We start from the raw sequence: 15,641 nt of genomic DNA, 5'->3' as shown, positions 1-15,641 counted from the left end.
TGACAAGCATGTGCCACTGCATTTGGACTTGAACTTAGGTCCTCATGTTTTCACAGCAAGAACTTTACAAGCTTAGTCATTTTCTCAGTCCCAGGTTCTCTACTTTATGTATAATGTATATTTGAACCAAGTAATGGAATGGCTATTCTTAATTATACTTCTTTAGCTGCTTGAACATTATGATACACTGAACCAAGGTCACTCAAAGAGATATTGGAATTTTAGAGTAGAAAGAAATAAATTTTTATTTGAAAACTATGTATTCTTAATCATCTATCTAGTTATTCCTTTATTCAACAGATCATCATTGAGTTTCTATAGTGAGGCAATTTTCAAGGGGTAAGTACTGAAAATAATCTAAAAAATAAAAAAAAAAACAAAAACAGAAAAATAACCAAAGCCTCACCATCATGGAATTTAAATTTCACCAAGTCAGAAAATAAAAGGCCAAGTGGTGGTGGCATATGCCTTTTATCCCAGAAGTTGGGAGGCAAAGGCATACACATCTCCATGAGTTCAAGGCCAGCCTGGTCTACAGAGAAAGTTCTAGGACAGTTAGGACTGTAATGCAAAAACACCTTGTCTTAAAAATCCAAATTAATTCATTAACTAATATTATAGCTAGTAATATGAAAACTGAATGTTATGTTATAAGGTAACAAAATTACAGAAAAAATATAAGTGAGTCCAGAATGCCTTTTCTTTCTCCTTAAAATGAGTGGTTGGTGGAAAAATTTCATATGTTGCTATATGAGCAAAGACTTAAGAAACAACGAGGCTAGCCATGCATAGTGGCACATGCCTAAAGTCCAGCACTCATCTAGGAGAATCAGGAGTTTGAAACCTGCTTAGCATACATAGACAACCTACAATATTCAATGAGACCCTTCTTCAAAGTATGTGCTTGCAGATACTCATACATTCATACACGTATTCTTACACATGCACACACAGAGAGAGAGAGAGACAGAGACAGAGACAGAGACAGAGACAGAGACAGACAGAGAAATAGAGAAGAAAAGAAGGGGGAGGAGGAAGTGGAGAGGAGAACACAGGAAAAAAGGAGTGAAAGGAAGAAGAGGAGCATAACATGAGAAATCTGGGACAGAGAAGCATTCTTGGTCAGAAGGGACAAACAAAAACAAAGATCTTATAATAAAGCAACTGTTTAATATGTTTACAATGCAAAACCATAGACAAGAGCAACTCTGATGATATATAGCACAGTAATTGATGAAACAACAACAGGAAACACATGTTGTAATAAGGGTGGCTGGGCTGCTTCCCCGGCACCCGGCCGCCCGCATGGCTAGCTTATGTTCCAAAATAATTACATGGAAACTGTATTCTTTTAAACGCTGCCTGGCCCATTAATTTCAGCCTCTTATTGGCTATCTCTTACATATTGACCTAACCCATTTCTAATAATCTGTGTAGCCCACAAGCTGGCTTACCAGGAATGATCTTAACTTGCGTCTGCCTGGAGTGGGAGAATCATGGCAACTCCTTGACTCTGCTTCTTTCTCCCAGCATTCTGTTCTGTTTACTCCGCCTACCTAAGGGTTGGCCTATCAAATGGGTCTAGGCAGTTTCTTTATTAATAAGAAATCACTCCCACATCACTGTAAGTGTGAATCACTTTGCCAGAAAATCTTCCCTGAAAGCATAGACTGTAATCTTCTGTAGGATTGGTAGGGATTAAAAAATGAAAGGCAAAGGTTCTCAGTTGCCATGGAATCTAATCAAACTTCAATTCATAATGGGGGAATGATTATGGCTGGGGATCACTTACGTTAAAGAAATAAATGCCAATACAAACAATCCCAAATTCCTTTGATGGATAATCAACAAAGTACCTGGAGAAAATCTCAAGGTAAAGACATTTGAGGAATATCAACTTGAAGGCTTTTGTACAGATTAAATAAAAATAACTATATATATATGCAACTTAATTCAAAGATAACCAAGCAAATATATGCTTATTTCTAACCAAATGATAATATGATTTTTTTAACAAGTTATTGTTCGAAAGCTTAGTGTGCTTCTTTAATAACTTAATCATTTGTACCTCCCATTCCCTCCCTTTCTTTCCTTCTGTTCCTCCTTCTTCTTGACAAATCTTTCTACTTTTATGCTTCTCTACATATGTGACCCACTGAATTTAAATCAAGTTCTTGCCTGAAAATAGATGGGAGGTTATTTACTACAGCAAGAGCACCCCATCAGTATCTACACCACTGAAGAAAACGAAATCATGCTCCCCAAGCAACCATTCATTGCCGGTAGTTCCTCAAGGACATGTAGGGCCTCATGGACCCTTCTCACATTCATGGTGAAATGTTGAGGGACCAAATATTTAGCAGGTCTTTCAGATAAACAGAACTGCAATGTGTCCAGAAGTGCAATGGAAAGATTATATCTAGAAGATATATCATTTTGCTGCAGTTCTCCATTTGATTGGTACTTTTATTTTTAGCTGTTATTTTAGAACAGAAAATCAAATATTCCTCCAAAATTTTAAGGTTTATATAGTAAATATCTATTTTCTCCACCTATGCTCACCAATTATTAACATTTGATACATTAACCTTAAATAATTGCTAAACACAGAAAAATGGATAAAATATACTCTGTCTGGAGAACTCTCAAACAGAGGAATCTACAATGGCTAAAAGACACTTAAGGAAATACTCAACATCCTTAGCCATCAGAGAAATGCAAATCAAAACTACACTGAGATTCCATCTTACACCTGAAAGAATGGCCAAGATCCAAAACACTGATGAAAACTTATGCTGGAGAGGTTGTGGGGTAAAGGGAACACTCCTGCATTGCTGGTGGGAATGCAAGCTGGTACAGCCCCTTTGGATAGCAGTATGCCAATTTCTCAGAAAATTTAGGAAACAACCTTTCTCAAGATCCAGCAATACCAATTTGGGTATATGCCTAAAGGATGCTCAATCATGCCACAAGGACCTGTGGTCAATTATGTTCATGGCAGCATTGTTTGTCATAGCTAGAACCTGGAAACAACCTAAATGCCCCTTGACTGAAGAATGGATAAGGAAAATGTAGTACGTTTACATAATAGAGTACTATACAGCAGAGAAAAATAATGATATCTTAAAACTTGCAGACAAATGGATGGAGCTAGAAAACATCAAATTGAGTGAGGTAACTCAGACCCAGGAAGAAAAATATCATATGTACTCACTCATAAGTGGCTTTTAGACATAAAGCAAAAAACAAAAGCAGCCTACAAATCACAATCCCAGAGAACCTAGACAACAATGAGGACCCTCAGAGAGACATATATGGATCTAATCTACATGGGAAGTAGAAAAAGACAAGATCTCTTGAGTACTCTGGCAGCATGGGAACCATGAGAGAGGGTTGAAGGGGAGGAGAGAGGAAGGAAAGGGAGGAGAGAAAAATGTAGAGCTCAATAAAATCAACAAAAAATATACTCTGTCTGAAAACACGGGTTATTACCACATTGTAGAAAGTAAATTGCAGACATTGTGACTAATTCTTAATTTTCACTCTCTTAAATTACCAAGAGTGTTTTTATAGTCAAAGAATAATTATCAAATTTACAAAAATTCAAAAAATAATGAAAGACTACTGTCTCTTATATGGTTGCTCTACGATCTAATCACAGACATTGTCTCAAAAGTTACTCTTTCCACTACATGTTAAGTATAAGAATATGCCTTACATTTAGATGTCCAGTGTCTCTAGTGTCCATTAACCTGAGATGGTTCCTTAGTTTTGTCTTTCATCAATACTGGTATTTTCTGAAGAGTAGTGAGAAGCAGAGTTGGATTCTTGCAGCTGTCCTTCAGTCTAGACTGGCCTGACAACGCCTCATATTTCAAATTCTTATCCATTTCTAGCTACCATCAATGATGTGTATCTTCTCTGAGTATTATACCAGAGACCACTTTATATTATTCCTGGCATTGTTAACTTAATGTCACTTTTGAAAGATGATGCTAATTTTTCCTTTTAAATAATGAGTAGGAAGGTGCCTCATAATTTTAACATCTATTGATGACTCCTACCTAAATCAATTGTTATTGTGGTGGTTGAGGGAAATGAGGATTTCTATGTCATTTCTTTTTTATTCACTAGTTAGCACTCTACTTTTAAAATTTATTTTAAGAGAATTGTACTTTACATTTTAATCCCAGTTCCTTTTTCTTCCTGTCCTCCCATTTCTCCTACCACTTCCTCTCCACCCGCCCCCCATCCACTCTTCAGAGAGGGTGAGGCCTCCCATGGGAAGTCAACAAAGTTAGTCACATCACATAAGGCAGAATCAAGTCCCCACCCCCACCCCGTATATAGACTGAGCAAGACATCCCTCTATAGCAAATGGGTTCCAAAGCCAGATTGTGTACTAGGGACAAATACTGGTTCCACACCAGTGGCCCCACAAACTGCCCAAGTCACACAGTCATCCACATCCAGAGGGCCTAGTTTGGTCTTATGCTTGTTCCTCACCTGTCAGTCTGGGGTCAGTGAGCTCCCACTACCTCGAATCAGCTTTTTCTGTGAATATCCCCATCATGGTCTTTGCCTCTTTGCTCATAATATCGTTTCCTTCTCTCTATGACTGAATTATAGGAGATCGGCCCAGTGCTTAACTGTGAATCTCTGCAGCTGCTTCCATCAGTTGCTGGATGAGGGTTCTATAATGACAATTAAGACAGTCATCAATCTGATTACAAGGGAAAGGCAGTTTAGGTACCATTTCCACTATTGCTTAGATTCTTAGTTGGGGTCATCCTTGTGGTTTCCTGGGAGTTTCTTTATTGTCTGGTTTTTTACTAAACACAATGGCTCCCTCTTTAAAGTTATCTCTTTCCTTGCTCTCCCTCTCTGTCCTTTACCCAACTCGATCTTACTAAGGAGATCTTATGTACTTCCCCTTCCCAGGCGATCCATGTATGTCTTTCTTAGGGTTGTCCTTGTTTCCTGTCTTCTCTGGGGTTGTGGACTGTAGGCTGGTCTATCCTTTGTTTTATGTTTAATACCTACTCATGAGTGAGTACATACCATGTTTGTTTCTCTGCGTCTGGGTTACCTCATTCAGGATGGTTTTTTTCCTAGTTCATCCATTTGCCTGCCAATTTCAAGATGTCATTGTTTTAACTGATGAATAGTACTCCATTGTGTAAATGTACCACATTTTCTTTATAAATTTTTCGGTTGGGGTATTTAAGTTTTTTTTCCTGGTTCTGGCTATTACGAATAATGTTGTTATGAACATAGTTGAGCAAATGTCCTTGTGGTATGGGTCTGCATCTTTGGGGTATATATCCAAGACTGGTATTGTTGGGTCTTGAGGTATATTGATTCCCAATTTTCTAAGAAACTACCATCAGGAACAAGTCAAGGCTATCCATTCTCTACATATGTATATAATATAGTACTTGAAGCTTTAGCTAGAGCAATAAAACACCAAAAGGAGATCAAGGAGATATAAATTGGAAAGGAAGAATTTAAATTTTCACTATTTGCAGATGCTATGATATAAAAAATTCTAGTAGGGAACTCCTACAGCTGATAAACACCTTCAGTAATGTGGCAGGGTACAAGATTAACTCAAAAGTATCAGTAGCCCTCTTATATGCAGATGACAATCAGGCTGAGAAAGAAATCAGAGAAATATCACCCTTCACAATAGCCACAAACAACATAAAAATCTTGGGGTAACTCTAGCCAAATAAGTGAAAGACCTGTATGACAAGAATTTTAAGTCTTTGAAGAAAGAAATTGAAGAAGATAGCAGAAAATGGAAAAAATCTCCCATGCTCTTAGATAGGTAGGATCAACATAGTAAAACTGGCAATCTTACCAAAAACAATCTACAGATCCAATGCAATCCCCATCACAATCCCAGAATTCTTCACAGACCTTGAAAGAACAATACTCAACTTCATATGAAAAAACAAAAAAACTCAGGATAGCCAAAACAGTCCTGTACAAGAAAGAAACTTTATCACCATCCCAGACTTCAAACTTTACTGTAGAACTATAGCAATAAAAACTATTTGGTATTGGCATAAAAACAGACAAGTGGACCAATGGAATTGAATAGAAGACTCTGATATTAATCCATACACCTATGAGCACCTGATTTATGACAAAGAAGCTAAAATTATACAATGGGAAAAAAAACATCTTCAACAAATGGTGCTGGCATAACTGGATGTTGACATGCAGAAAAATGCAAATAGATCCTTACCTATCCCCATGCACAAAACTCAAGTCCAAATGCATCAAAGATCTCAACATAAATACAGTCACAGTGAACCTCATAGAAGAGAAACAGGGAAGTAGCCTTAGCAGCTACTTTATGGAAATCTTTCCCATTTTGCTTGATTATAATTTACACAAACTCATGGAATTTTGTATTGTTCTATCTCTCTGATTATGCATTTTCAACTTCCTTTAAAAGCATAGCACTTAAGAATAGTCCTCAAGTCCTTCGAGGAAAAAAACAAAAACCATATTCCAAGTGAGGTTTTAGCAAATTTTCCTGAGAATAATCCATTTTTACTCTAGTTCCTTCTTCATCTTTTTGTGATGGGTTAAAATGTGACAACTAAGTTCCAAGGGTTTCTGGAAGTTGGTCTAACTAGGCCATAATGATTGGGCTCTAACGCAGTGTCTACATTTCCATCCTTGATTGGCAGAAATTAAAAGTTCATTTAATGCTTCCCTTTATAACCTCTTCCCAAAATGTCAAGCTAGACTACTTTAAGGGTGATCTTTCTCCAAATATTTGGTCTCACTGATTTAGCCCTTCCATTGAAAATCTATATTTTGCTTCAGTTATGATAATTTTATATGTCTTTCTTTCTTCTGAAAAATAAAATGACTTAAAATTGTTCTCCTTAATAGGAATAAATGCCACCCCCAAACTTTTTCTTGCTATTATCCAAGAAGCAATTCATTTTCTTAATATATCATCCCTCTGTCCCACAAAAATGTAACTGCTTCTAAATTGTGCTGATGTATTGTAGAAACTGAGTTGAATATCTTTGTGGGCTGAGCATAATTATCCTCCTGTCAGGAACAAATAATTTATACCGTTCAGAGTAATAAATATGCATATGAATTTACGTGGATGGATAAATCCTTATAAACCTTAGCTCTTCAGAACACAGGAGCAGTGGGGAGAAAGTACATGGAGAATAAAGCTAATGAATAAACTGAGATCATTATAGTGTCTATCATGTGTTTCTCCAACAAACCTGCACTTTACAGCCTATATATCAGGACAGAACATTTCAAAGGATTTTTTTATTAAGGATTTCTGCCTCCTCCCCGCCACCGCCTCCCATTTCCCTCCCCCTCCCCCGATCAAGTCCCTCTCCCTCATCAGCTTGAAGAGCAATCAGGGTTCCCTGACCTGTGGGAAGTCCAAGGAACCCCACCTCCATCCAGGTCTAGTAAGTTGAGTATCCGAACTGCCTAGGCTCCCCCAAAGCCAGTATGTGCAGTAGGATCAAAAGCCCATTGAAAATTGTTCTTGAGTTCTCAGTAGTCCTCATTGTCCGCTAAATTAGAAGGTGAATCCAAAGACAAACATATAGGCATCCTCCTGAATATTAACCTTCATCAAGCGATGAAAGAAGACAGAGACCCACATTGGAGCACCGGACAGAAATCTCAAGGTCCAAATCAGGAGCAGAAGGAGGGGGAGCATGAGCAAGGAACTCAGGACCGCGAGGGGTACACCCACACACTGAGACAATGGGGATGATCTTTCAGGAATTCACCAAGACCAGATAGCCTGGGTCTGAAAAAGCATGGGATAAAACCGGACTCAAAGGATTTTAAATTAAAAAAAAAAAAACAATTTTGGAATGAACAATTTGAGAATAAGCCACCCAAATTCTTCCAATGCACATTCAACAAGCTTCACACACTTATATCACTATGTAGAGAGATCAGAAATGCAAAATAAAAACTCAAAATAAGCTCAAAACCCACTTGAACTTATATTTTCTTAAAATTTTACTTCTTCAAAGATTTCTAGCAAGAGTTCCCAAACACTAATATCAGGTACAGGCCAAAAAAATACATATGTACATTACTACACCAGGTACTTGCAGCAAGATTAGTGTAAGCCAAGTGCATTTATTATTTGCAATGTAATCCAATATACTAAGAGATGGCATGTGCTTTATTTTAATTAGCTCTTTCTTTTAAAGGGTTGCTTGCACCAACTGTCTTGATAAGAAAAAAAAATTGTAGTCATTGCTCAAAATGCTTGTAGCAAATCTAGTTTTAAATTGAAGCAATTTATTCAGAAAGCAGTCTACTACTGCAGCAATAATCAATGTGTTTTCCCTCAGACCGCACTGGAGCTTTGCAAGGGCTATTGTTAATTGCCTGTAACTAAATGACTGTTGGTGCCCTGAAATGTAACTCTTTGGCACTTGTTCATTTGTTGTGTTTAAGCAAATGCCAGTTTCCCTTAGGTTTTTGCTGAGCAGTTTCGCTTTACAATTTTCAATATTCTGTCTCAGTCCCTTAAGGGGGATAGAGTCTTGTCATTTTAAAGAAACGATATTTTTTTTTTAAGTCTGGGTTTTCTCTTTCCACTCTCAGAAACTGAGTTGTGCTGAAATGGAATCTTTTTGTTTTTGCGTGCTACGTCTCGGACAACTTGGAGTAGCACTGAAAAGCAGGCTCCTTTCAAAAGCAAGTGCCATTTGCAAGGACAATCCCATTCACAGTCACATAGTAATGCAAACATGAAAGACAATAGGAGACCCAGATAATTTCTCTTAACTAAGACAAAATATAGCCCTTCTGTTTTTCTCCTTAACTCATGGATAAGCCATAAAATGTCGGACTCACATGATTATGCATTCAGCTTGGAGCAGGAGTGTACACACTAAATCTAATGCAGCATTTTCCTGGAAAGCATTTTACAATGTGAAAATTTTACATCAGCTTAATAAGTAGTAAGTAATCCATGTACATTTACAATAAATATGCCTATAGAAGACAGAGCAATGGAGGAGCAGGCACTGCTGTGCCTTGTGAGAAAAGACAGTTTCATTCCTGACCTCCTTCTAAGGATGCTGTAAGAACACCATGTTTTTACACATGGCATAGAGCATATGAAGAGAAATTTGACATATGCTCAAGATTTTGAGTAAAATAGCATGTTGAAAATGCTAAGTTTCTTTGGACCAGTTTTCAGATGTTCTTATTAGTAGTAAATGCCTGCACCTCATGAGTTATTCTTGTTCATTACTAAGTTTTAAAACATATGCCATTTTTATATGTTTGTACATTAAAGTTGTTCAAATGACACAGCTTTTTCTGTAATTGCAAAGTTACATCAACCCTATTATATATTTTTATTACATTTCAGACAATATTATTGTCTAAATATAAAGAATATTTAAGGTATTATGTACAACCTTGATTTCTGTAAAAGTAAATAGTAATATGTTCTCTAGAAATAAAAATAACTTTTGTACAATTTTTTTCTTTTACTTATTCACATTCAGTTCCCCAAAAAAGAAACAATTGTCCATGAATTAAAAAAAAAAAAACAAGGAGGGAAGGATGGTTTCGAGGGAGGTAAAGGAAGTGAGAAATGTTATAATTATATTATAATCTAAAATTAAAAGATATAACAGTTTTAAAAGGACCAAAAATGGCTGTTTAAAAGTATGTAGAAACCTAAATTATGAACATCACCTAAAGAAAATGAGTCTTTTTTTTAATTTAATTTTTATTTGTCTCTAAAGCTATTTAAGTAGATATGGTATTTACACTATATTACAGGCAAGGGCCTAGTACTATGCCTCTAGCTGCAAATGGCAGACTTGGAGGCACTATAGAAAAATCATTCCCTGCCTGGCTACTTATCTACAACAGAACAGCTGTTCTGATTCCAGTAGTTCTTAGAGTGTATCCGCACACAGGCCTTGGGTCAGAACTTGTAATAACTTTTCATAAGAAATTGGAATTTTAAAGAATTGAATTATGATTGGCATAAGATAAAATTCATAGACCTCATGTGATCAGATCAATGAAATTTAACAAATGCATACACTTCTGCATCTACCCCGAGACAAAATAAAAATAAAATTTCTTTACCCTGTAAATCTCCCCCTTACCCCTTTCCAATAAACTTTCCCTTCACTTATCCCATAAGAAAATATAGTTCGGGTTCTATCGCTGTGCATTGTAATAGGCTGTTTTTATACTTGGGTAGAACCATACAGTAAATAGTACTTTGTGTGACTTCTTTTACCCGGTATAACCCTAAGGGATTTTGCATGGTGTATATCTTTAGTTTCTTCTTTTGCTTGCTGAATGCAATCTATTTATGGGCTGGCACTAGTTTATTCAGCATCTCCTGTTAATGAGATGGGTTGTTTTCAGTTGTGGTTAGTATGGATAAGACTACTCTGAACAGTTTTTTTACAAGACTTTCTGAGAGTATCTGTCTATATCTCTTGGATAACCACATAGGAGTGGAATTGATATTAACATCAAAAACTTTATTAGAAAACTTTCCCAATATAATAGAACAATTATGTTCTCTCAAGACTGGGAATTAAGTATTCTTGATCGAATTTCCATTCTTTTCTTATGCAAGAAATTTTAGTTGTAAATTATATGCCGTACTTTAGGGTTTCTATTGCTGTGATTAAACACTGTGACCAAAAGCAACTTGGGGAAAAAAGCGTTTATTTTACTTACATTTCTAGGTAACACTCCTTTAATGAGGGAAGTCATCACATGACTTCAAGCAGGGAAGGAACCTGGAGGCAGGAATTGATGCTGAGGCCATGGATGGTTGCTGATTACTGGCTTGCTTCCCATGACTTGCTCAACCTGCTCTCTTATAGTATCCAGGATCACCAACCCACATTGAGATGGTCCCTCGCACGTCAATAACTAATTAAGAAAATGACCTTCAGGCTCAACCACAGCCCCCTATGGAGGGAATTTCTCAATTGAGGCTCTTTCCTCTAAGATGATATCAGCTTGTGTCCAGCTGACATAAAACTAGCCAGCATGAAGTATAAAAAAAAAAAAAAAAACAAGACCTTAAAAAAAACTGCGATGTGGACTAGGAATGTGTTTCAGTGGTAGAGCATTCACCTAGCATGAGGTCCTGGGTTTGAGGATTGGACCTTACCACAAAGTGGTCATGATCTTAATTATTATGTTTCCTTGATGTCCAGTGTATTTTAAATCGGGATGTTCTGATATCTTGTTCATCCTGTGGGCATATGTACTTTTATTCAGGCTTCTCTGTGTGGTGAAATTCAACTGTCATTCTGAGAGAACGAAGGCCCAAAGCACTCCACAGTATTATTTACCCACTTAGTCTTTCTATACACACAGTGAGAAAGAAACACTGTTCTGAATAACATTTTGTATTTTGTTCCTGGCACTTTTGCAGTAGTCTCTTGTGTAGCTCTTTACAATGTTAAAGAGATAAAACTTGTGAAATTATTTTCCATTATTTCATATTAATTTATTTTGCCTCTGAAATATTTAATTTCTTATTTTACTTTATTCTATCGTAAATTCAGAGTCAGATATTTTTAATAAAATATTTTCTTCAAACTCCCATTTAATTTTACCAAGTATAAAAAATACACTTGATTAAATAGTGGTTATATTTTTCAACTTTATTCAACTGTTACATTAGGAATAAAGAACTAGATAATGAGAAATGTGACAGATTGTTTTTCTTAATTGTTACAGGAAAAATGTTATCACATACAAGCATGCACACATACACAAAAATATTCTCTCTGTCACACACACACACACTCTTGTGAAAAAATGACCATACTTTCAAAATTATTTTCTCTGCACTGTCTCATTCCTGTTATTATTTTACCCTATTTATGAGAATTTAGGAGAGAACTTGTTACCTAATAATATTTATTATCACAAATCATGAATTATTTTAATATTCTTTTTTTTTTTGGTTTTTCGAGACAGGGTTTCTCTGTGGCTTTGGAGCCTGTCCTGGAACTAGCTCTGTAGACCAGGCTGGTCTCGAACTCACAGAGATCCGCCTGCCTCTGCCTCCCGAGTGCTGGGATTAAAGGCGTGCGCCACCATCGCCCGGCTATTTTAATGTTCTTAATCTGAGCTTTTATTGACCGTGCTATAAACTATATAACCTACTCCTTCACAGTTTCCCAACTACAGAATCCAGAACATTATTTTAGTGTTTTAATTTAAGGAACGACTGGATGTTATGTGACGCTATTCCTGGGGAGATGTGAGCAAAAGTCTAGTCACTCCAGGTAGGATACTGATGACAAGCCAAAATAACGACACTATCAGAGATTAATGTGGGGAACCATGAGTTTTCTTAGTGTTACTTACAGGCATAGAGAAAACTTCAATGACAGCAGCACTAGCAAAGCCTGTCCCAGAATGAGGAATAGCTCATGAATATGGACAACCCAAAGCACACTCCTCAGCCTGCAGGCAGCACAACAGGTTGGAGAGTGTGCTTTCCCAATGACTCAAGCTGAACCTCTTTCAGCTAGCTTGGCTTCCTTCTGCTTCTTCCAGGCAGCTGGTCTGGTCTCAGAGTCTCCGCAGCTGAGTTTGTCTGATAGTGACTCTTAGAGGTCTTCATTGCTTATTCTGGTCAGAAAAGGCCTCTCAAATCTGGTTTGAGTTGTTTCCTTCCTGAGCTACAGTGGGGAATGTTCTACTTCCCTAAAATATCCTGTTGCTTCATCTCTACTTTAACATCCTCTATGTTCCTGCGCTTCCTTCCAAGATGTAAGGTTTCCATCTGGGACAAAACTGCTACACATAGCACTAAATTTACTGAACGAAAGAGACTATCATTTTTCAAGTTTCACCTCAGGGAACATCAGCCACCCAACGGTAATAACATTTAGACAATGATAATCAATGACATTATGCAAACACAGGCACTTAGGCAGAGGGAGTTTCAATATATGTGCATGGATGCTTATTATTTACATACCAGCAACCTAAATCTTGTTACAATCTTCATAAGACCTAAAGAAGAAAAGGTAACCACATTAATCTCTTCTATTCCATTTTTTTCTGTTCATTTTTGCTATATATAATATTAACATTCAGTATGATAAAGGAGAGCTTGTATGATCCACAATTAAAAAAAATGCACAATTAATCAAAACTCAGAGAGAGAAGCTGGGGTTCAACCTGAAGGCCAGAAAAGCAAAACAGTTTGCCATCAGTTCTTACTTCTATCTTAGTCTAAAATGGCGATCCAGTTTCCAAGGATGTCAGAATGAGGCTGAGACTGAGAGCTGTCTCATCCTGTTTTATATTCCTTTCTTGGACTGGGATTAAATGCATGCACCACCCAGTTTCTATGGCAACTAGTGTGGCTACTGGGATTAAAGGTGTGGGTTATCACTGCCTGGTGTGTAAGGCTGCCCAGTGGGGCTGTTTTACTCTCTGGTCTTCAGGCAAGGCTTATTTATTAAAATATAAATGAAATGCCACCACACTTGTATGCAGCAAATGTCAAAAAGTTCCTCGTTTAGACATGTCTATAGTAACATGTCTAGTATAATATAAGAAAAAGTAAATAAAAAATAAGGAAAAATGTAGTTTCTTGATTTAAAAAAGGTTTCCAACATATTTTCCTGTGCTATCTCCTAGGAGGCTTACTTTTTAAATCCAGTTAATCTTTTCACCTTCAAGATTATGCTAACACAGCTGGACAGTACTCTTTTCAGAAAAATGGACATGATAAGTCATTACTTCTTGCAGGGGAGAGAGCAGATAGCATTCCTCAGGTAACTCTGCCAACACTATGTGGCAGTGTACTTGTCCTCTAGGAACTACGCTATCTGGTCCATGGTTTTTTTTAATCTTCAATCCAACTCCCTGGTAACAGCTCAGGTAAAAAAAGATTCATATGCAGATGATCATAAAGCTGTCTTGTCTTTAAAAAATTATTTTTATCAATTCCAAACACGTAGTTCACAGGACCTCCTCAAACAATATGCGTACATGTAAAAGTTGTTGCACTGAGGCCAACCCAATATTGTAGTTTTCAATTATATATTTACAGTATTTTTAGTCCAGGTGCAATGTGTCAACCAAGTTCATTTTTAGCAAAGCAGTGTTACTAAGCAACGCTGTCACATATCACCTTATCCAATTACCACGGTAACAGAATTGAAAACTAAGGATGGATTAAATCCTCTCACAAGAGAAGTATGTTGGTACATGCCCATGATCCCAGAACTTGAGAGACTGTGTCAGGTGGGTCACAAGTTCAAAGCCAGCCTAGGATACACAATGAGAAGCAATTTTTTAAAAAAATGAAAAAAAAATAATTGTCATAGAAAAGGAGATGAGATTGTTCTAACACATCTGGAGTCATTTGCAAAAACATGAAACTAAATAGAATTCCATGTTTTTTGTGTGATTATGTAATCCTCCCTTGCTCTCTTCCTCTAGAGTTAATGTACACCGTTGAACTTGCTGGAGGGCTTGGTGCTATCCTCTTGCTGCTTGTTTGTTTGGTGACCATCTATAAATGTTACAAGATAGAAATCATGCTGTTCTACAGGAATCATTTTGGAGCTGAGGAGCTGGATGGAGGTAAGACGATTTCCCTGCTCCATTGTTCCTTAGAAATATGTTTGTTTGTTCCAGCAAAAGAAAAGTTATGCACATCTTTGTAAAATCATTTTATGTTTAGAAATATGTATAGCAATTTCAAACCAATAGGTAGTTTTATCTGCAACATGTCTAGTAACATCTACTCTTTTTAGAATTGTATTCCAAACAGCACTTACAAATTACAGACACTGATTGCAATGCCATTGGCATGTTCATTTTCTCTCACCTTGTAATCAGTACTGAAAGGCCAGATTTACTTTTCTATAGGTAAGGTGTCTTTCTTTTAATTGTCTTTCCTAGTCGAGTAGGTTGAAGTGAATTTCAATGTGTCCTTGTTTAGACTGATAACTGTTTTATTAAACTGTACTGACTATTTTAGCATTCTTCTAAGAGGTTCTTCAGTTCTGTCCATCTCTCTGTTTTTAGAGACTATCATTCCAAGGGTAAACCAACAGAAGAAGTACAAAGCCACATTGTTTATATAATAACACACCTAACATTTTTGCTCACACTAAACAAGTAAAGATCGTTTTTATAGAAACAGTAATTATCATTCACCTCTGGCAAGGCAAGAATATGTGTACATTCTAAAAAGAAATTAAGGTTCATAAAATTGACCTCTCAACACCATTCATTAGTGAACTTAAAGGTCTTTTGTATTCCTTTGAGGTCATTTGGAAAACATAAGTTAAACTTGCAAAATAGCACTTGCAAAGTGAAAATGATTAAGGCTTCTCGGCTATGTTGATAAGCGTTTTGCTTTGTCAGTTTTGCACTGAACAGTGCAAAAGAAAATGAAATCTTGTCCCTGTTACCATAGCTCAAGGATCTCTGGAGCAGTCCATAGGCAGAGATGTCAGCTGTCAAGTTTATAAAAAGGAGCACTTTATTGGCATTGCCAACACTCCTCTCCATTTACACTTCTGTTGCTACTAAGATGAAAGCTGGACTGCCAAAGCACTATTGTTTGGGAGAGTTTCTTT

The 15,641-nt window shown here is 36.8% G+C and overlaps 1 protein-coding gene across 2 annotated transcripts in view; it reads left to right on the top strand.

Annotated features, from left to right (window-relative positions):
* Il1rapl1 (interleukin 1 receptor accessory protein like 1) overlaps positions 1 to 15,641 on the top strand; it is a 1,234,859-nt gene that overhangs the window by 1,204,309 nt on the left and 14,909 nt on the right. For both annotated transcript variants that reach the window (XM_005368608.3, XM_026789983.1), the window contains exon 9: positions 14,494 to 14,637. In XM_005368608.3, coding sequence (XP_005368665.1) covers positions 14,494 to 14,637 — 144 coding nt within the window. The remainder of the gene's footprint in view (positions 1 to 14,493; positions 14,638 to 15,641) is intronic.

The sequence above is a fragment of the Microtus ochrogaster genome, unplaced genomic scaffold, assembly GCF_000317375.1.
Source record: "Microtus ochrogaster isolate Prairie Vole_2 unplaced genomic scaffold, MicOch1.0 UNK36, whole genome shotgun sequence".
In the NCBI taxonomy this organism is placed as follows: Eukaryota; Metazoa; Chordata; class Mammalia; order Rodentia; family Cricetidae; genus Microtus; species Microtus ochrogaster.
This window is presented reverse-complemented; position numbering and strand designations above follow the sequence as displayed.